The 22,367-nt window shown below is 47.2% G+C and overlaps 1 protein-coding gene across 1 annotated transcript in view; it reads left to right on the top strand.

Annotated features, from left to right (window-relative positions):
* Apcdd1 (APC down-regulated 1) overlaps positions 1 to 22,367 on the top strand; it is a 30,481-nt gene that overhangs the window by 5,640 nt on the left and 2,474 nt on the right. Inside the window, exons 2-4 of the mRNA XM_032885879.1 lie at positions 5,883 to 6,066; positions 8,927 to 9,458; positions 21,030 to 21,351. Of these exons, the coding sequence (XP_032741770.1) occupies positions 5,883 to 6,066; positions 8,927 to 9,458; positions 21,030 to 21,351 (1,038 nt within the window). The remainder of the gene's footprint in view (positions 1 to 5,882; positions 6,067 to 8,926; positions 9,459 to 21,029; positions 21,352 to 22,367) is intronic.

Here is a 22,367-nt window from a genome sequence, read left to right on the forward strand (position 1 = left end):
CATAAGCCACAACGATCTTATATATAATAAAGACCCCAACACATGATTGTTATTTAGATCTTTGTTGAGTAAATGAATGCCGTCTCTCAGAAGGTGAGCAACTACTGCCTCCTCCCCTTCCGTCTCTTCAACGGTCTTCTTTAGTTTCTCAGTAGCCTGGCTTGCTCCTGAGAGCACTGTGGGTCTAGGGGGGAGATGTGTGGGTGACAGTGGACATCCCAGCTCCATCTCCCCGTGAAAGCTCTGTTAAGTACCACCTTCCAAGAATGTGACCTGTGCTTTCAAGTGGTATAAGAGCTGGGCACTTCAACTTCTGTTATGTGGAGTACAAACTTCAGTGTAAGCCAACCCTGTGCTTCCTCTTATTCAAGCAAATCTGGGTTTTCTTTGCTGTTGTTGGGTATTCCTACTGTCTGAATAGCTGACTGCTGTATGTTAGTGGATAAGATCATAGCAACATCTAGGATTCCTGGGTGCAAAAATTGACCTCCGTGTTTAGGTGCATGCCTATAAGGTCTGTGTAACATTCAGCACGTGGTAACCTATAAATGCTTAACCTCGCAGAACTTAATTTTTTTTCAATAAGTGAACAATTTCCTTCCAGGTTTTACATTATTCCTTCACTTTCATTCAAAAAGAACCCACCCTTTTGCCATAATGATTTTATTTGGGTCCAGGCCATGCTTGAGATAATTTTCTGGGGAAGTCATTTGATAACTTACTCAGAATTCCCCTGGACTGGAAACAGTGATAGGAGCTTCCCTGTCAATGTGTGCTGTGACCAACTGTTCATAAATGTACCTCACACTGCCCCTGTGCCTAAGTAGTAATAGCAGTTGACTAAAGGAGGCAACGTTTCTGAAAAGTGAGTTGTCAAGTGTTCTGTTAACACAAAGTCCCCTGGGTTGACCAGAACTCTAAGGCTAAGCTCCTTGACTGGCACACCAAGGCTATGCCTTGAAAAAAGAGGTGTAAGGATGTTGGCTTTAGCTTCTCCCCAAAATGAAACTGGTACATCAAATAAGTTTCCAATTCCTAGACATCAAACAGAAGTAGCACTTAAAAGAAAGCCATCCATATTTATTATATCAGCCAAAAACAAAACAAAACAAACAAAAAGAGATGGTTTTATCCACCTGCAAGGAGAAAGAAGACAAAAACCAAACAAACAATCAAACAAACACCCCATTTCTATACTTAAGGCATAGTATGCTCCTGAAGGGTTCATGTGTAATGCTGTCAGATAGTGCAACCTTGAAAAGGTGAATCCTAGGCCAGACTGTATTGGTACATATCTATAATCACAGTTTCTTAAAATCTCAAAAGACCAAGCAAGGAGTGCTACAGAGTGAGTTCAAGGACAGCCCAGGCAATGTAGTGAGACCCCATAAAGAGAGCGCTGAGGATGGGGGTGTAGCTCGGTAAAATGCTTGCTTAGTATGTGTAAAGCTCTAGGCTTGCTCAATCTCCACTACTGCTGCTCTTCCCCTCAACTGGGGTCCAATTAAGTCATTGGAGACGTTCCCTTTGGGGAGAATTACTGCAATCTCAGGAAGCAAGTGGCTATAACAGGTCTGTAGCCCCTAGCTGCTTTTGAGTGTAGTCCAGTGACAGTGCCATCAAGCATACTGATATCTAGCACAGTGAGAGGAGTCACAACCCTCAGCAGAGCGAAGCCAAAGTCAATGCCATACTTTGTACTCCAAAATAAACTTAATTAAAAAAAAATTCTAGCCTCGGGTAGCTTCCTTCAACAATGGGAAACAAGCGAACACAATTATTAACTCGTAAATTCACTATCACACCTGTTGAGTTGTCTCCATCTGCTGGCCATGTGTTCCCTGGCTGAAATGGCAACCTCACCAGATCGCTAAGCTGTGTTCAGGACCACAGGTTAGTGTTCACCTCCTACTTTCCAATGATTTCCATAGTGGATTGTATTTCTCTTGCCACCTGCTAAGAACACAAGCGGAACTTTCCTTTCCTGTGGGACTCCATTGTTTTGAATGACCCATCGAGATACTACCCATCACTCCTGTCACAGCCTTTGAGGGCCTGGCTGTATCCCCAGAGTCCTCCTTCATTGTCCCTACCCATTTCCTATCCAGACATCCATGTCAACAACATTTACCTTAATTCCTATTTGTCCTTCCCGCCTCTAAAATCCATAAATAGTTGATCGGTATTTGTCAGGCTGAGCAGAACTTGTCGACAACCACATGCCTGTTGCTATCTGTTCTTCTTTGGAATCATTGTAGAATTCAGGTTGCCAGCCCTGGCCTTCAGTCTCTTCTTGTTCAGACTCATTAATAGGTTGCTGGCTGCCAGCTCTACTCTTTGCTCTCTTCTTCAGAATCATAAAATGTTGTCTGAGTCCAAGCTCAATTCTGAGTACTAGTTCTCCTCAGAGCTCAGAGGGAGGCCAGCCCTGGACCACTGTTACTTTAACTGTTTGTCAGGAGATGCTTTTGGAGATTGGCTTAAGAGTGTTATTATCGAATAGTGTTGATGGTGCATGAAAGGCACTGTGCTAAAATTAGACCCAGCCCAAGAAGAGTGGGCTCATTCCACACACCTAAGTGGGCTGAAGCTCAGAGAGGCTGGGTAATTCGTATGAGTTCATCAGCTTGTAGTCTATTTCAGCAACCACAAGAAGCCCTCCCTTCCTTTCTTTCTACTTCATGATCTCTGTGGTGAGCGTTACTACTAATAGGGGTCACAGTCTCTTTGGTCTGTACGTAGTAGTAAAGAAGAATGGTGTGCTTTGCCGCTGAACTAAAGTCCTGATCCATGACATTGTTCTTGCCTGTGGCAACTTGGGCACAATTGCTCCTCATATCTCTGCGCTTGTTTCCTGCATGGGTGTCTTATACTCCTTATTTTGAGTTTAGTTAAAGTCAACTGGCTTTGAAATTCACAAGAGTAAACCACTGAGTCAGCATGCATGCCTTCTGTCCATAACCAACCAGCGACTCCCATGAGCCTGAGGAGAAAAACTACTGTGAAGGGTAAATGGTAAACAGGTCTTCCAACAGAGCAAGGGGGTCTTCATTTATCCTCATGGGGGGCAAATATTTATTTGGGGAAGATTAACTGCAATTCCATAGCTTCTCACCCAACATGTGTCGGTGGCTTGAACATGATGATACCTACAAAACCATGAAGCTGTGCTTGTCTTTTGTGACCAAGACACATGAAGAGCAAACAAAAATTGTCAAATCTCCTTGAACAGATAAATGTCAAAGCTATCAGAGGCTGCTGTGAATGATTCATGGACATTGTTAAAGCGTTATGTCATTGTTAGAGCCAAGTGTTTTGTTGCTGGTGATAAAACAATGGTGCATCTCAGATACCATTGGAGTGTTGAGTTGAATAAAATCCCGTAAGCAGCAAATCCGGTTTCAAACTCAAGCGGCCCAGCTGGGGTGACTTCGGCCTCTTCCCTTGTACTCCTGGCTTTTAATATCCAGGAGTTTATGAGAAGACATTCATAGAGCACAAAGGAGTTTGCACATCAAGCTTTAGAATACCATTTGGTCATCCCTGAGATACTGGCATCTTTGTTGAATGCCCAGAGTCACATTTCAAATAGAATTATCTCCTGTTCTCTCATGCCTTAGGTCTTTAATTAACATCTAGTTGAAGCTAGACACATTATAATTGATTATATTATCGGTCCACCAGATACCAAGTTGTATTACATTTTGTTCTTTGATTGCCTAACAAGGGATGAGGCGTGTTTACTGTCATCAGGATAAATATAGCTGTTGGGGTTGGTAGAAGTACGGTGAATGGCACTTTTGTCCCCTGTATTAGTTCAGAACCAAATGAAAGATCAAGGCAGATGTCAGACAAATGGGTATTAAATGATCAGAGTTATGTTAAATGTTCCATGGGAGCACACAGCATAGATGATGTCCACCATAGAATTGCCAGTAGTTCTCTCCTGACTTGTCCTGCAACAATGTCATCACAGCTGAACAACAACAGGGGGAGGGTCCTCCCCCCCCTCTCCCTCTCCCCCCTGTGTGTGTGTGTGTGTGTGTGTGTGTGTGTGTGTGTGTGTGTGTGTTATATGTGTGTGCTGGGTAGGCTGTTGTGTTAGCAGGTGGTGATTTGGGAAAGAAACGAAGGTCTGAGCTCAGCCAAGTTGCTTGTTCCTCCATTGCCCAGGCTACCCATCTGGATAGTACATGTGGGATGGAATGGAATGGTAAGAGAATCACTGGAGGGAGTTTTCCTGGACAATGGAGACCCTTGCCACATAACTGTGACTGTGAATAATGATGTCACTAATAGCAATTACCCATTTTTATTATTGCCCACAAGCATTTCAGGTCAAAAGCAGTGGTCTTAGTCTTAAATAGAGCGCTATGTGTATTAGCAATGTTTGTGTCACCAGATCACAATATCTGACAACAATGAATACTTTCATTCTGGCTCCTTCTTTCAGGGAATTCAGTCCACCATGATAGGGAAGGCAGGGTAGAATAGTTCAGCTCATGGAGGTGGGCTCATGTGGCAGGAGCTTTTCAATTTAAGTTGGACCAGAAAGCAGAGAGGGCAGTAGAACCAGGGCCAGGGGTACAAACTTCCAATGCCTATCTCCAGTGACTTTCTTCTCCCTGCAAGGCTCTACCCCCAAAAGGTTCCACAGCTTCCCAAAATAATGCTCCCAGACAGGGAACAAACAGTTCAAACCATAAGCCTGTAGGGGACATTCCACATTCAAACCATAACAGATCACCATCAACTTAAGTCAAGAATCTTTTACTCGGGTTTTCATTAATTGAATAGTGCCCATAGGTGCTTGAGACTCATGGCTCCCAACTGTGTTCAAATAGATCAAGGTGGAGGAGAAGGAGGAAGAGGAGGAGGAAGAGGAGGAGGAGGAGGAGGAGGAGAAGGAGGAAGAGGAAGAGGAAGAAGATGAGGAAGAGGAGGAGGAGCAGTTCCTCTATCAACAGGACAGCATTTTACAAAGGGAACCTTGAGAGCTTATATTCAGAGACACATGTCTTCTAACTGCTGGGGCTATACACCAACTTCTCATTCCATCCTCTCAGTGCTTGAGACACTGATAGCAGACATCTGAGTATGAGCAGCCTGCAGGTTCTAGATTGGTTCCCCACATGCCCGCACTAACAACTATTAACTGGACTTCATTACTTAAAAGGCCCCACCATTTCGTAACATCAAATCTGGAAGCCAAGATTCTAATTCATAAGCCCTTAGATAAACCATAGCAAGGGCATCCATCTGGAGTCTGTGATGGCCAGAAAATATGAGACTCAGTACAAACATATGGGGGGCTAGCCAAGGAGCGGGTCCCAGCCAGGAATCGGAGAACTGTCTCCTGGCCACTTCTCACTCCACATCTGCCAGGCTCTGTTTTCAACACTGTTGATCTCTTTGCTCTTGTTATTCCTCACCTAAATATGTCAGTAGGTGAAGGTACCCTTCTTGGTATCCCCTTTCCCTCCTCTTTCTTCAAGGCCACCTCTTCTTTTTCAGTTTTTCTAGAACATGCCTCTCTGAACTGACCTTGTGAGGCCTATTCAAGGCTCTACCACACAGGTGCTTGTGAATGTGTAAAAAACCTAGGTAAATGTACCTGAACCCTGGCTTTGCAAATCACTAGCTGGGTGGCCCCAAGCAAGCTAGGTTCTGATTCTCACAGGCCTCCATTACCACATGGGAAATGATCTCCAAGAGTGTTCCCCAATGGGGCATGGGAGCTCCAAAGGAAAGCACAGCACACAGCCTGGTGGGGTAGGCAGTCTTTTCCCACTGCAGTTGCTCCCAGTAACAGACAGAACGGTCTGCCTGTCTCACACCAAGGGGCTGCTGTTTTTGCTTACTTTCTGTTCTTGTTTTCCCAGGGCTAGGAGAGGGCTCTGCCCTCCTTCATCCGGACAGCAGATCACACCCTCGGTCCTTAGAGAAAAGCGCCTGGAGGGCTTTCAAGGAGTCACAGTGCCATCATATGCTCAAGCATCTCCACAATGGCGCACGGATCACAGTGCAAATGCCCCCAACCATCGAGGGCCACTGGGTGTCCACAGGGTAAGAGCTGGACTTATGACAGGAAGTGCAGAGAGGAACCTGGGAACAGAGTCTAAAGAAGACCCTCTGGTGGATTTAGATGCGGGGCTTTGCATCATCTACAGCAACCAAGAGTCAGGCAGCTCTTGGAAATTATGGTTGGTTATGCAAACAGAACTCAGAGCTATAGAAATCTCTCTCCGAAGCAGCAATGGTGTCATAGCACTACTGACTACACAGTCTGAGTGAATAGATCCTTGTTTACTGAACTCTGGGGGGCCACTTGTGTAGAAAGAGAAACCATTAGCAAGTGAAATTAAGCGTCTGTGCTCCACCAACCCTGAAACAGGACTGCAAAGTTTCTTGTGGTCTAAATACTCTCTCCATATTCTGGTAACTTAATCTACAGTTGCAGGGCACCAAGAGTAAGTTAAGAGCTGCTTTACTAGCCGGTACTTAGATTCCTTTCTGTGCTATGAAGCTGAGATTTATCCTAGTTTGAGCTCTGGCTTATCTTCCATTAGAGCTTTTAAAAATAGCCTAGAGGGAGATCAGTGATTTTCTTTCTACCCATTAAATTGTTGAGCGTTAACAAGACTAGCTGGGATCTGATGACGTCTCCCTATGCACAGTTTCTGGGATATGGAGACCAGCCCCCAGAGACCTTCCGGGAATAACTCAACACATATGGACCTAAGATAAAAGACATTCTATAAAATGATGAAATCGTTGGTTTTTGTTTTTTTTTTTTCTTCTAAAAATGGGTCTCTTAAAATGACTGTGATAAACTCTTTCTTTGCAGATACATTTTAAATGTGAAATTGTAACTTGAAAATGGTCATTTATTAGGTGGCTGCTATGTGGCCAACTGTTGTGTATATTTTGTGTATATCACTCAAACAGACTTGGTTGGTATTGTCAGAGATTTTGTAGATGGACCCAGAGGAACAGGGGCACAATGACCAAAGAAGGAGAGTGTGAGAGAGCCCTGTTTTAGAATCAGGATAGACCCTAAAAGTCTAGTTTCTTCCTGCAAGAGAGTTACCTATGTAGAGAAAGTAGAAAAGTTACAGTGGATATAGAAAGGGTATGACTTGCCCACCCAGGAGACCCCACTGATCCCAGCCCCGTGATCTAGCTCCCTGTGTACAGGGTGGCTCTGAGCTATCTTGAAGATTAGGTCTTTCTGTTGCTGCTGTTATTGTTGTTAATTTCGAGTAGACTTCTTGTTGATGGTGGTTTGGCTTTGTTTTGTGGTTTTGTTTTTGAGACAGCACTGTATTGTGTTAGCCTTGAACTAGTTTAGTTCAAGGCTAATCTTGAACTCCTGAGCTAAATGTTTCTCCTGTTAAGGCTCTGGGATAGCAAGACTATAGGGGAGTGCCACTGGGTTTACTTACAGGTATTCTAATCTAAGAAAACTTGGAAGGATTGCTTCAAATATGATCCAGATTCATTGAGGGGCCCTGCAGCAGTTTTGTGGCAAATATATGGGAGCAACCATAGGCTGGGAGTGAGCCTTGAGAGATGCTCACACTTCTGGCCAGAGCTGGTGGTGGCTGGAGTGCAGAGGAGAAATGGCTGGGTCTGAGATACACAAGTTCAGGAGGCAGAGTCCACAGACTGTTGATGTTGAGATTAAAGAGAAAAGATCAAAGAAAAAAAGAAAAAGAAGAGCTCTTCCACCTCCACCTCCACTGACCTCTGTCAATGATCACTCTCAACTCCAGTTCCTTTGGGTCAAAAGCCTGGGGTGGCCTTTGCCCCTTTCTTCCACCCCCATTGACCAGTGTTCAAAGGACAATGTGTTCTCCATCCACAAGGCATTATTTAACATTGATGAGTGTATTTCCATAACAACACATACCCATATGAAGTAGTAGTTCTCCCTATCAATCTGCCAACTAAAAGTCCAAGTTGTTGTCAATTTTGGGAAGCACCTGTGCTTTGGATGGCATCCCGGTTGCTTGATTTAGACATGCTGTCAGCTCAGCTCAGGGTTGTTCATGAGCAGGGGAAGAATTCTGATGAGTCAACTCCTAACTGGAAAGACCAGGGTCTAACAAGCTTCATAAACAAACTCCAGGCAGTGATTGAAGAGTCCCTGCCTCCACTGGTACAGGCTTTGCTGTGTCCATATGGATTGGTGACAAGCCATGTGAGAATGTCCCTGAGCCCATCAAGCTATTTTACCCCATAGGAGTCAGTCACAGGATTTCTGGCTTGGGAGCCTAGCATTTTATCTAAGGGCATTTCTCCCTTGTCAGTCAACAAAACCCAAAGGAATCCTGGTCTCTCTTATTCTGTTAGTTGTGCTTCCATTCAACCTCCTCTTATGTTTTTGTCACCAAGAGGATAGAACTTTCGAGTCGATAGAAGGGCAGACTTCCATGTCTGCCGAGATTCATTTCAGAACAAAGGACATCTCCTACTGGCCTAGACAAGGTCCCTAGTTTGAAGTATTCATGAGTCTAGTTGTTCTTTATCTACCAGGAGAGTGTTCCTTGTATAGGCCAGCAGCACACTGTTCCCTCTTATTCAGAGAGAGAGAGAGGGAGTTTCCCTAAAGGGGCCCCTGCTTCTCCTCACACACGATGAGTGAGAATCCTTTAGAAGGGAGTAGTTAAGGTCAGTTGTTGAAGCTGCATTGCCTAGGCTCATGCGATCTCGTACCTGTCTGTTCATCTTTTGCCTCAGTTTTCTTAGATGTGGATGGTGGTCATACCCAGTACCTAGGCTACCGTGAAGATTCAATAAGTTGACATTTGTAAAGGACCTAGAAGGTGTTGTTTTTCTTACTGACGTGGCTTGCCGTGTCCTTGCTGTCTTCCACATGCCATTGGACTTACCAAGCTCTCCCCCCTGTTCTTGCCTTCAACAGCTGTGAAGTGAGGTCGGGCCCAGAGTTCATCACAAGGTCTTACAGATTCTACAACAATAATACCTTCAAGGCCTACCAGTTTTACTATGGCAGCAACCGCTGTACAAATCCCACTTACACTCTCATCATCCGAGGCAAGATCCGCCTTCGTCAGGCATCCTGGATCATCCGTGGGGGCACTGAGGCTGACTACCAGCTTCATGGCGTCCAAGTCATCTGCCACACGGAGGCAGTTGCGGAACAACTCAGCCGTCTGGTGAACCGAACTTGCCCAGGCTTCCTGGCTTCTGGTGGTCCCTGGGTACAGGACGTAGCCTATGACCTGTGGCAGGAGGAGAGTAGTCACGAGTGCACCAAGGCTGTGAACTTTGCCATGCATGAGCTGCAGCTCATCCGTGTGGAGAAGCAATATCCCCACCATAGCCTGGACCACCTGGTAGAGGAGCTCTTCCTGGGCGACATCCACACTGACGCTACCCAGAGGGTGTTCTACCGGCCATCCAGTTACCAGCCTCCCCTGCAGAACGCCAAGGTACTTACCTAGCCACAGAGCCCTACAGAGTCTGTATGTGTTGAACTAAGTAAAATAGGTGGCCCTTAGGGCATGTCAGAGAGATCCAGGGAACCTGAGGAATATGGGGTTCTACCTCATAGGGAGGTGATTCTGGAAAGTAAAAGGAGAAGCTTAGAAGACTAGGAAGGGACATGTAGCTGGGAGTTCAGGGCTGCCACCCACGTGTTTCCTGTTCTGGGGAGGAGTTGTGATGCCCATCAATAATAACTCCAAAATCACAGAAGCTCTCATGCCCAGAGGACAGCATGAGCAGCATGAGGGGTACCATGAGCACCTCGATCAGCAGCACACACCCCAACATTGGAGAAGGTGGAAGGAACGGTGGGAACGGACAGTGGTCATTTACCTAGTCCTGCCTCCAGGTTGCCAATAGCTTCCTGAGACACGCTATTGTTACCCTCTGAGGTTCTTGGGTCAGGTGCCTTTGTCAGACACTTGGTGAGTTTCAATGCCAACACTTGAACCAAATCTCTTTCTTCAAGACCTGTCTTCCCTTTTTATTGAATGACTTGGAAAGTCACTGTGATTAGGAGGGGGACAGAGGAGGGCAGGAAGCAATTAAATCTTATAATTCTCATTATTTGAGTTATGTTCTAGTAGCATTTGGAATTTATAAGACATTTCCTCCCCCAAGCTCCAAATCATGTCAGTTAATGTTTTGTGGTTCTGGGCTTGGGCGAGCAGACAGATTCACGCCTATAGGAATAGTCAGGGGATTTTGTCTATAGTGTCCACCAGCCATGCTAATCGGCCTTGGTGGGACAGAGCTAAGAACAGTGGGTACATACAGACTCTGATTGGCTTTTCTTCATTAATTAAAACCTTCTTTAGATTTCTCTGAGTTTACTTACCACTAACCAAGATACCTCAGGTTCTTCTCTGCTGCAGATGGTACAGGTCTGCCTCTCTTTCCATCTGCCATTGTTAGCTTCTGTAGTAGAGCTTTACTAAGTAATCATCTTTATTAAAACTATGAAAATTATGCCCCATGTGCAAGGTGATGCTTCATGGAGGTCCAGCGCACACCAGCCTGGGACTGCCCGAGGTTATGGTGTACTGCTGTGGACAGTTTACCAGCAGGACCCAGCAGGGCTTCTGTAGCTTACTTCCCACATGGAGGAGGAAGGTCCCCTCTGCTCTGTCCTATGTTCAGAAGCACCCAAGAGGCAGGGAAAGCTGCAGTCCTCAAAGAAGGCCTGGTTTCCTCTTACTGTGATGGGCAAGGGGCCTAAAGCTCAATCCCTTCATGGTGTTGGAACTGCCTGACAGGATGCTGCCTGCTGCTGGCGGCATGGTTCTAGGTCAGGCTTCGGTAGACCGTTCAGAAAAGTAGGTGAGGACTGATGGCTTCCGGTTCTGTTCTGAGTACTGGTTGGCAGGTAGCACCATCTATACTCTGCAGTGAGCTTCAGAGATGCACGCCATCTTGCTTAGAATTGGATTAGAAATGGAGGAAGGGAAGTGTCCTTTGGGTAAAGACTGACTGACTTCATGTGGTATGGGTTGTTCACCAACATGGCCTTAGCCAGGAACACGCCTGTGTTCTGTTGCTCCAAACCATCGTGGCAATCTGCCAAGCAGGCAGAGCCGTTACTGTCCTCTGCACCCCTTCCAGTGAGTAGAAAAACAGCTGCAGGCCCGGTGTGTAGGCTCATGACTAAGTCCAGCACTCAAGAGGCTGAGGCAGAATTGCCGAGAGGCATGCCTGGGCTACATAGTGAGATAGGGAGTACAAGGGCCAGCCTGAGCTACAATGTAAAATATTGTCTTGAAAACAAACAGACAAACAAACAACAAAACAGAAAAAAATCCGTCTTCTCAAATAGTCATGGGTAGCCAGGCTAGGCCGGCTGCCCCTTACCTAACCTTGTGCATGGCCAGGGCCAGGTTCTGTTTCCTTGCCAGCATGTGCCCACTTTGGCTCTTTGATGTCCTAAGCTCCTTTTAAGTGCCAGAAGGAGGAGAACTGGTTTTTGTTTCCTGTTTCCCACTCCCTCTCTTTCTTACCTGAATCCCTTCTCCCACCCTCTCTGCTCTACCTCCAAGGTGTGAAGGTTTCTAGGTGAGCCTCTTACCTATGGTTCTCAGTCCAGGTTGGGAGGACCTATCCTGAGGTTAGTGCTGATCACTGGTCAGACATCAGAGCCTGACTGGCTTGTGACTCCTGGGGGTGGGGAAGAATGTCTTGAGAGTCAGTTATCCTGGCCGAGCATGGAAGATTTCAGGGTGACAAGCATGATGCTGACCTTCTCTGGGGGAGTTTTTATTTCTAAACAGTTAAAAGACTTTCTTGAACTCTGGGTAAATTGGCAAGCATGTGGAATTTGGAAAGGGAGCCAGTCCTAGTACACAGCTGTCCTGCTGGCACCAGCTGGGGTCAAGTGTTCCTTTTCTGACCCCTTAGAGACCCCCATACTTCTTTCCTTTACAATGGAGGAACCACACAGATGCTGTCCGTCCTGTCTCCCTGAGCTGGAGAGAGGAGCCCTTCTGGCTGACAGTTCCTGCAGAAATGAAGATTGCTGTCTGGAGAGCGTACAAGCGCTGTCTAAGCCATGAGGCACATCCCCCTGTCTTCCCCTCCCTCCTCTGATGAGGCAGTTGTGGGAGCGTTTATCCAGACTCTCAAGAATCAGACTCCTTAAACCCCAGGTCCGAATCCAAGATTCCAGAAGAATGAATGGTGGAAAGAACTTGAGGAAGTGAGGTTTATCTAGGACATTCTTCATAAGATGGATAAGGGGAACACCAGCACGTGTGAAGTGATCTCATTTGTGTGAAACTAGTGCTTGCAGATGGGGAGGAAGAGAGGGTATGAAGAAGGGGAACCTCACGATGGATTCCGAGGAAGGGTGGGGGTGGTAAAACTGAGGTTTCCTTTAGGTGCCTTCTGTAATTTGAACCATGGTCTTGCAGAACCTAAAATATCATTGCCAGGGAAAATTGAAATTCAAGAAAAGAGAAAAAAAATTCCCAGCGAGGTGTCATAAGGAATAGTGAAACCATAGATAAAGCTGGTAGCCACTGGCAGAAGGCTTAGGCTGCCCTGTACCGGGAAGACTTATGCTGTGGGACCACTGTGGCTGCTCAGGATGGTTGCAAGATTGTGTAAGACCGCCAGCTTCCGCAGCTGAAAGGACCCATTCTTCTTATGTTGTCCCTTGCCTTGTACCTCTTGGCTTTGGTACATAATGATGCCCCTTAGGAAGTTTTGAGATCCTTCCTCAAGACAGCTAGGAGAAAGTGAATGGACTTGGCCGGTATCCTTCTAGACACTGGACATGGTAAAGCCAAGTTGCTCATGCCCATGGGACATTCCAGAAGCAGGTTGTTTGGGCTGGTTGTGGCTGTCTAGCCCAGGACAGGAAGCAACTGGGAGAGAGTTTCTTCAAAGAGTACACGCGCCTGTGCAGGGGTCCTGGAATCTCTAGCTTTGAACTTGTTGCCTCCCCCTAATTGCTGGTCCGTGGAGACCTGGCTGAAACTTAGTTTAACGCTAAATTGAGTTTGAAACCACTAGCCTTAGCCCCTGTGGAAACAGGACACCATGTAAAAATAGAAACTTCAAGACAACTTGTTTTTATAGGCTCTATGCAGCTTGGCTCTAAGGCTCTTGAGTCCGTCGGCAAATAAGAGTTATTTGCAGACTCAGGTGTGTGGGGATTTTTTTCAGGAGGAAATTGGCTACTCTTCGTTAAGAAAAATCAAGGTGGCCTAAAATAACCCCTGAGAAGATGCTCTGAGTGGGAGTTTAGCCCCGCATAGCATCACCCTCTGCCTTGATGCATGAGAGCCGTAGAGTTGGAATGCACACCCAGTTCATTCATGCAGTGGCAGACTCAAATGGTTATTAAAAGCAAATGATGGCCAGGAGCCTTAGAAATGGTAAGGGTTTTAAACGGATGGAATTGATCGTTCCCCCAAATCCTCTACAGATTCATCCACAGGGTTGCAAATCAAAAGGATTGTCTAGAAGTAACCCCCAGACATGGTGTGTCTTCAGTATCCTGACCTAGCAAACTTGTTCCTGCAGGTGCTTGGGTGTGGGACAGAAGACAGTGTGAGGCCTTCACAGCACCTGACCTTGACAGAAAGAGAAGGGTCAGGGCTCTGACACGCTCTCCAGCTGTTCAGAAACTCTCAGGCTGGGAACCAGCATCAGTTGGTAGTTCAGAGCCTTATTTAAGAACGGTGGCTTTCATTGTCTACGGAGCACTGGTTCCAAGAGCTCACAGACATCTAAAGACAGCTCAAGTCCTAGGATGGTGTGATGTGTGCATGGAAGCTCTGAGTACCTCTATATACTGTAGCCATCTCTAGTGGCCTTACAGTGTCTAAGAGAGCATGGGTCTGTATCAATGCCTGTAACACTGTATCTTTCAGGATACAGCAAGCAGAAACGTGTAAGTTCAGTACAATTGCAGTGTTTCTCCCCTGGTATTCTGATCTGGATTTAGATGTATCCTCAGAAAAAAACCCATTCATGGAAAGGACTGACCTTACGTGAAAAGGACAGGGATCTGTGGAACTTCCTGGCATCAGTGACATCACAGGGACTGGAACAGGTGCCCGTGGGCAGTAGACTTTTTCAGCCCGTAGCTGCTGCAGGCTAGCTTTTTACGAGTTCCTTGAGCATATGCTATGAGACTCCTGGGTAACAGACAGGATATTAGGTCAGGGATAGGACAAGGTGCTTTTGTGGAAGGACACTGTGTGCTTTCTCTTCTGCCAGAGTGGGAAAAGGATAGGACATTGAAGAGATGATACGAGATGGATGTGGTGGTGCAAGGCCGAAGGCTGAGAGTTTCCCAAGCTGTTCTTAGGTAAAATTTCCTAGGAAAAGCTCTTCCCATTGCTGGGCCAAGGTGTTCACCAGGCAGCAGATACCATACACACACACACACCATACACACACACACACACACACACACACACACACACACACACACACACACACACGGCGCTGGCGGTTGCGTTTCTTGATTGTTAAGTGTCACCATGGCTGTGCTACAGTGCTGGGCCAAGGTGTTCACCAGGCAGCAGATACCATACACACACACACACACACACACACACACACACACACACACACACACACACACACACACACACACACACACACACACACACACACACACACACGGCGCTGGCGGTTGCGTTTCTTGCTTGATTGTTAAGTGTCACCATGGCTGTGCTACAGTGCTGCTGCTAGGCCCTGCTTGCAGATATAGATCTTGTTATTTCTCGACTCCTCCAGAGGATTTTGGCAAGCAAAAAGGCATGCAGGGTTGCTTTATTTAAGGAGTTAGCAGGCTAGGAAAGATTTGTTGTCAAGGACAATGCAAGCGGTAAACATTTCATCCCTTAAAAGGCAAAAACACTGAGAGTCCAGCGTGAAACCCCCAAGAAGCAGGAAATTGGCCATTTAAAAAGTATGTCTCAGCAGCTAGGGAGAGAGGAGGGGAGCATGCAGGGAACTTCCTCTGTGACCGGTGATGTCATCCCCTTGAAGGGATCAAAATGCCCAGAGGTCTTGGTTACCTGAATCCAAGTCTAAATGTATTTGTTACGTTTATGTTGACTTTGTGTGCGCACGCACATACAGAGCTCGGCAGTGAGTGTCCTTATCCAGGGAGCCATCTCCTTCCCTCTGAATCTGTCCCGGGAAACGACTGCAAGACGCTCCTCCCCTATATAGGCAGCATCTCTCCCGATGGCTAAATGTGACTTAGTTATTCAGCTCCTTAACTACCCCGGGATACTTTTCTCCCTATCAGTTCGTCCACCAGGAGCCTCCTCATGAGGCTTGGCAGTGTTCTGTCAGGGAACCTAGGAAATGTGAGGGGGAGCGCTCTGGTCTTGGCCTGAAAGGGCTAATGCAGAAGCCATATCGTCTGCAACAGAAATGTCACCCAGCACGCAGCAAATTGCTATTGCAAGAGCATTCACCGTAGGCTTGGCTACCCTGGGTTTCTGTATGAGAGTCATGGATCCTTTTTTTTTTTCATCCAATGGAGCTAAACCTTAGGAAAGGAAGTTTCCATCCCCCCCATCTCTCTCCTTGAACAAAACTGTTAGCCGAGAATCGCTGCTCTGAGGGCTTCTTCTGCCTTGCCCCGCCCGCCGCTCTAATTGATCTTTGACAGGATCTTCTCAAGTCATTTCTTCCATTCTGGGAAGCCCACGGAAACAAGTGGGCACTGTCAGCAGATGCTGTGACCAACCCTCCAGAAATAAATGTTGGCAGGAAACAGGAGAAGCCTGAAGAGCCCCCATCAGTCATCAGCCTCAGAGCCCTTTTCCGTGGGCCTACAGTCCTCGTCGAGGGGACATTTGCTGTTTGCAGAACCTCAAGCCCGAGAGCTGAACAGGTTGGAGGTAGCACTCCATAAGCCTCCGATTGACTTAGAGTCCCGAGAAGGCTTTGAGTTTGTGAGATCATCCGGCCTGAGTTATTTTCTCTCTCTGCACCTTGGATACTTACCCTGGCTGGAAACTACGCCAACATTCCCATTGAGCTTAAGACATACATGTACTTGAAATCCCCATCCTTATGCACTGGCTGCCGTTCTTGAACTTCTGTCCAGGAGCAGACAAGCAAGCCCTGCTCCCTGCCACCAATGCCGTGTACTTGCGAACTGCAGGGTCGATTTCCATTTTTAACACGAGTTCTTCTTTTCAGAGGACACTTGTGTGGGGCTTATTTCTAGCTCCGACCCTCTTGAATTAAGTCCTCCCCCAACCCCTGGTGCCACGCACAGAACCAGAATCACATGCCAGATGCGTACCCTCCATAGCACTCCCAGTCCCTAGATCAGAGCTTTTTATACTGGGTGTAAAGAACGGCCACAAAGAAACACCTACTGCCCCAACCCTCCCGGATCTTAACCTTCAAACCCTGTGTGTGTAGACGCCCTGACTTTAAATAGTCCTTTTGAACATGGAGGGAAACGGAGTACTCTAGAGCCAAGTTGGTGAGCCTACGAAAGGACATTTCTCAAGTGAGAATCTTGTATCAGAATGTTTTTATTTTTTATTTTTTTAATAAAACTAATGTTAGAAAGCAGATGCTATCTGATGGTGCAAATCCTCCCTCACGTGAACGATCTGCATATGGAGTTCTTGTCTGCTAACCTGTAAAGACTCTTTCATTAAACCACCCTAGAAATGGGACCGTAGAGCAATGCCACTTGTAGGTTTTGTTCTCTGCTACTGTGACGATATTGCTGTAGGTCCCTTTAACTTTTATTCATGCCAAAGAGTATAAGAATTTAAGAAAGCAATTCCTAAAACTTAATTCACACACACAAGCACCTCCTTACACACCCCCATGACTAAAACGGTCACTTTCTTGACCTCATCCACTGAGGTCAAAGACTCTGCCTCTCCTTATAACAACTTTGGTTTCTTAATGGTAACTGCAAAACGGCTTCAAAAGGGATGGGGAGGTGGGCAAAACAGACCCTCCTCTAAAGAATTTTACAAACGACAGGCATGCTCTTTATCAAATTGCTACGGAAGGATAAATTTAAACCACAATAGGAAGTTGCCCATTGGGACAGCTGTTACCAAAGGCAGAAAAAAGTGGAAAATAAATCTTGGCAAGGATGTGGGGGAATTGGAACTCTGGTAGCTTGCTGATGGAGATGTCAAATGGCACAGCTACTGCGGAACACAGGAAACATTGCATTGCCATATGGTATAGCTGTTTTACACCCAGGTATATACTCAAGATGATTGGAGGGGAGATGCAAACACACACTCGTGCAGCCGTGCTCACGGCGTTATTCGCAGCAGTGACAAGGGAGAGGCAGTCTAAATGTCTAGGAACAGATAAGCCAAATGTGTCCCTGAATGAAATGATTAGGCCTTACTAAGGAAGGGCATTCTGATACATGCTCTGACATCGGAGAACCTAGAATATATTTGCTAATGACAGTGGCCAGTCACAACATTGCAGCTGCTGTATGAGTCTCCTCATAGGAGGTCCTTAGTTATTTTTTATAGCAGATCCTTAGTCTTGTCATGTTCAAAGACAGAAAGTACAGAGGTGGCTGCCAGGGGCTAGGAGAGGGAGGGTTGGAGGGTCATTTTAGTTAGGGAAGATAAGAAGTTTCTAGAGATAGACAGTGTGATCGCTACCTAACCATGTGACTATACTTAATGCCATAGAATGGTACCCTTAAAAATTACTAAGATGGTGAGTTCTACAACCTTTAAAAAAACAAAAACAACCACAATAAAACAAAACAGCCAGAGTAAGAGTTTGGTAACACTGATGCTTAAGGGCCAGGGTCCTCCTGGCCACTGCGCATGAACCCAAATCCCACAGGCCCATTGGCTCAACCATGACCAGCCTGCTTTTGATTTCTGCCCAATGGAAAACCTTCATCTGGAGAGCACCATTCATCTGGCAGAACCACAGGCCAGAAGAACGGTCTTGGAGCCCAGGACTCCTGACTGCTAGTCTTAAAGAAGTGCTATTTATGAACACCACCCTACCATTCCTGGTGCTACTGCAGTACAGCCTGAGTGACAGCTGGGCCCTCCCGCTTCCCTACCTTTCCCTGTTGAACTAAAGGGCATTGATCTTATCCTATCAGCACTGAGCTCCGAACCAACACTGGCATAGAAGGGGAAAACAAATATTTTCAGGGAGTGAGACTTAACTTCCTAGAAAGGCCAGAAATGAAGGTGGCGCCGTGGATGATCCTAGACTCTCATCAGATACAGAAGTCAAGCTGTGGATAATGGGATAGAGAGGTGGAGGTAGAGATGGGTGAGTTATTCAGCCCACAAAACCTTGTAAGACCTGGGAATCAGGTGCTGTAGGCAGCAAGCATTTTTTCTGTGCAGATTCCATCAGGGGGACCCCGCTCTACGTGAACCCTTGGAAACCCCGTGGGTCCATATTTCTGTCCTTGACTGAGCATAGCTTCTGATGTCTCCTCTGGAATGTGGCAGGCCACCTCCAGGAGCTTTAGACTGTCATGGTTGGCCAGAGCCTTGGTGGCTTTGTGAGTTGACTTCATGCTGATTGTGGTAATACTCTAACATGCTCTCCTCTTGTAGGAGCCCCAGAGTGTACATGTTGTAAACACCAGACCAACTTCCCACCCTGGCTTTTAAATGTCAGAACCACCCATTCAGGGCAAAAGCTTTGGGACTGTGGGGGTTCCTGGCAGCTTACTGAGAGGACATAGCATGTCAGAGCTCAGGACCCTGGGCTCTCCCTTACTTCACTTTGTACTTTCCTCCCTACTGTGAACCCAAAGGACCATGTCCATTTGGTCTACCCAAGTGGGGACACACACTACGTGGGAACCACCTTGCTCTGCCATGCCATTTCTCTCCTGCAGCAGTTATGCAAGTGTGTTCAATCGTCACCATGGTGTAAGTGAGGAAGTTGAAGTAGAGAGAGATGAATAACTTGGCTGTGACCCCCGCCAGCTGTGAGGTAGGCAGCGGGGCTGGCTCAGGCCTTCAGGATCTGGCCAGAGATAGTCTCATCCGCTCTAATTCAGCTCTGCTTTCAATGGGCTGTTTACTTATTATCTCCCTGGGTCCTATCACCCTGTGGTCTGCTGATAACAGGCTAGAGCATGGTTTATATTCTCCCCTTCCCCCAAAGCCCTCTGCAGGAGTCCCAGACTAGCACCTGGACCCTGGGAGAGGGAAGGCCTCACCCCCACGCCTTTAACTCTGTACCCAAAGTTATCTCAACATCTACAGGCCACGCATCACAGACACAAAGGCAGTGTTCTCTACTATAAATAAATGCTAACTAAACATCCAAAGGATGAAAAGGGTCCTGCGAGTACAGAGGTCTCCTTAACAGGGGTGTGGAAGAGGCGCCACCCCCCACCCCCGTTACCACAGGCTTCCAGGAAGGCAAGCTTGTCACTGTTGCCAAGTCACATTTATGAGGGCTACCACCCTACCTTGGGGAAGGAGGTGAAATTTTGACTTCAGGAAAAGTGCTGAGAACAAGTGCGTCCCTCTCTCTGAGGGGTGAAGGTGTGACTGTGCCTGAAGGTGTGTGTGTCTGAATAAACATGAGCTGGGAGTCCCCAGTGAGCTCTCCCTCTGGGCCAGGGGGCAGAGATCAAAGGCTGTGGTCCATCCCTGCTGACCCCCTATGCCTTGTATAAACTTTGAGGGAGTGACAGCGTAGAGAAGAGCACTGGGTTAAGAGCTGTCCTGCGGGTGGCATGAGGTGGCGGCTTGGATGTGGTGGCAAGATCATGGTGCTGTGCCCAGGACCAGTTCTCCTGACTTATAGTCGGGCTTGGTTGCCAGCCCTGAAGCCTCCAGGCAAGCAGGTTAGTCAGAGCTGACATCTGTCATTTGTACGGGTACCACCTAAAATACTCTACAGGCCGCGCCTCCTGGAAGCTAGAGCACAGCTTTTCTGTGGGCCTCAAGCTGCAGGAAGTTGGGAAAGCAAGCATTTCAAGAGCTAAGGAGCTGTGAACCTTGGCCTCCAGACACACATGGATAGGCTGTGTGCATGCCCCAGAGGTCCCCCATCCCCTTTTGTGTGTCTCTTCTCTCTACCTCCTGCATTCACTTTTTCAAGGGGACCCTGTGATTCCTCTCATCTGTTGTCACAGCTGTGTTTTCTTGGGTGTGTTTGGCAGTTTCTCCCTTGAAAAATGTAATTGTGCTGAAATACACCCATACATCTGTTTCATGGGTACCCACTTAAGGGCATAATGTCCAACAGCTTTCTCCTCTGTCCATATCTAGAACTCTTGCCTTGTGAAACTGAAGTTCTTCTCTTTTCCTGGGCTCTCTGTCCCTACCTCCCTTCTCATCCCTCAACATCACCTTCCCACCTCCTGTCTCTGGATGTCACCATTAATGTATGCCTGGCTGGCTTATTTCATTTACCGCAGTGTCCTCGAGGAGGTCCATCCGTGTTGTAACTTGTATAGGACATCCTGGCTTTTAAGTTGAGTTCTCTGCCATCGTCGCACACGCAGAGCACAGTGCACTTCACCGTTCATTTATGGCGGGGCAGTTGGATTGCTTTCCGTTTGGCTACTGTGGGTCAGAGCCCTTGTTTTGAGTTCTTCTGGACATGTATTTAGGAGGGCAATAGCTGGATCGTATAGTAAGTCTATGTTTAAGTGTTTGAGGGACATCCACAAGAGCTGTATCATTTTACGTTCCCACAAATAGGACCAAAGGATTGGGATTTCTCCACAGCCTCACCCACACATATCCGCTGGATTTGTGACGGTCTGATATCTCAACAGGATTCTAAGGGGTCCATGCCATTGCTGACATTAGGTAGCCGTGTGCAGCGTGTGAATACACATCCTGGTTTACACTGTGCTCTACTCTCCGGGCACCAGAGCCTGGCTCCATTTCTTCTGGGGGTTTGGGGTATAAATAATGGTGCCCGAAATACCCAATATTGACCATGGTGAACCCACCCCCCACACCCCACTTTCAGGGATTCACATGCACCCTGAGCTCATGAGAAGACTAAAGTCTCTGAATGTTTTTGTTTCTTTGTTTCAGAACCACAACCATGCGTGCATAGCCTGCCGCATCATTTACCGGTCCGATGAACACCACCCTCCCATCCTGCCCCCCAAGGCTGACCTGACCATCGGCCTCCACGGGGAATGGGTGAGCCAGCGCTGTGAGGTACGCCCGGAAGTCCTCTTCCTCACCCGCCACTTCATCTTCCATGACAACAACAACACCTGGGAAGGGCATTACTACCACTACTCGGACCCCGTCTGCAAGCACCCCACATTCACCATCTATGCTCGAGGCCGCTACAGCCGCGGTGTGCTGTCATCTAGGGTCATGGGTGGCACAGAATTTGTGTTCAAAGGTAAGTCTGCTGGTTCACATCTCATGGCACAGCTCGTCACCTTTCTGCTGGGGCGGGCCCTATGAGAAAGGGCACCCTTGCTGCTTGGGATCTGGGGATGAAATTCGAGCCACGTCTGCCTTTGAGCATCCCCAGAAATACCATCCGAGCTCCTTCCTGCCTAGAACAGGCTAGTACCAGGCTTCCACATGACGCTCAGGTACAATGGAGCACAAATGGGTACAAACCGTCACACGGGCCACTGTGATGTGAGAGTCAAGAATGCCCCTGCCATTAACTCTGGCAGCCTCTCTGGTAGCATCGGGTCTGTTGTCATGCTCAGTACTTTTGCTAAATGAGGAATACAGGGCAGGTGTCAGTTACTTCTTGATGCTCAGAACTCTTACTTCCAGTCTGAGCTGAGGCTGCATGTGAGAGGCTGTGTCAGGCTGAAGGGGAGAGCATCACGGGAAAGGTTCACTCTGTGCACTGCTCACCCAAGCAAGGAAGCTGGGGTTGGGAGGCACCTGCCCTGACCCCAAGGGGTAGCTTGCTGTTTTAGTTTTCAGTTTGAGTGCCTGAAAGGTGGTGTCAAGTTTGTGATACCAAATAAAGAGGGCAGCTGGCTCATGGGATAACCCCTTCAGAGTGGCACTGTAGTCCAATGGTCATGAGATGCCTGTGTTGCCTTAGGGAAGCCCCAAGCATGGGCACCCTCCATGATAGAGGAATGTAGCTCTTGTACACTGGCCTTGTGGTAAACTTAATCAAGATTTTTAGTCTGCTCACTAAAAATCCTACTACACGTGTATACAAGGCCCCCAAGAGTGCACAAGGGCTAGGGCTTACATTTATTTCTTTTTACCTTTGTTGTTGCAGCCTAGCTGCATTTAGATCCTCGACTGATGGCCCCATATTAATCTGTGACATTGGTGATTCAGATACGTGTTTGATATGAAACATCTGGGAGGCTTCCAAACCTTTTCATTTTGCGTCCTTGGGAGTAATACCAAATAGAGAGAGCCGTGGGCCGTTGG

This window comes from Rattus rattus, chromosome 15, assembly GCF_011064425.1.
Source record: "Rattus rattus isolate New Zealand chromosome 15, Rrattus_CSIRO_v1, whole genome shotgun sequence".
Classification (NCBI taxonomy): domain Eukaryota; kingdom Metazoa; phylum Chordata; class Mammalia; order Rodentia; family Muridae; genus Rattus; species Rattus rattus.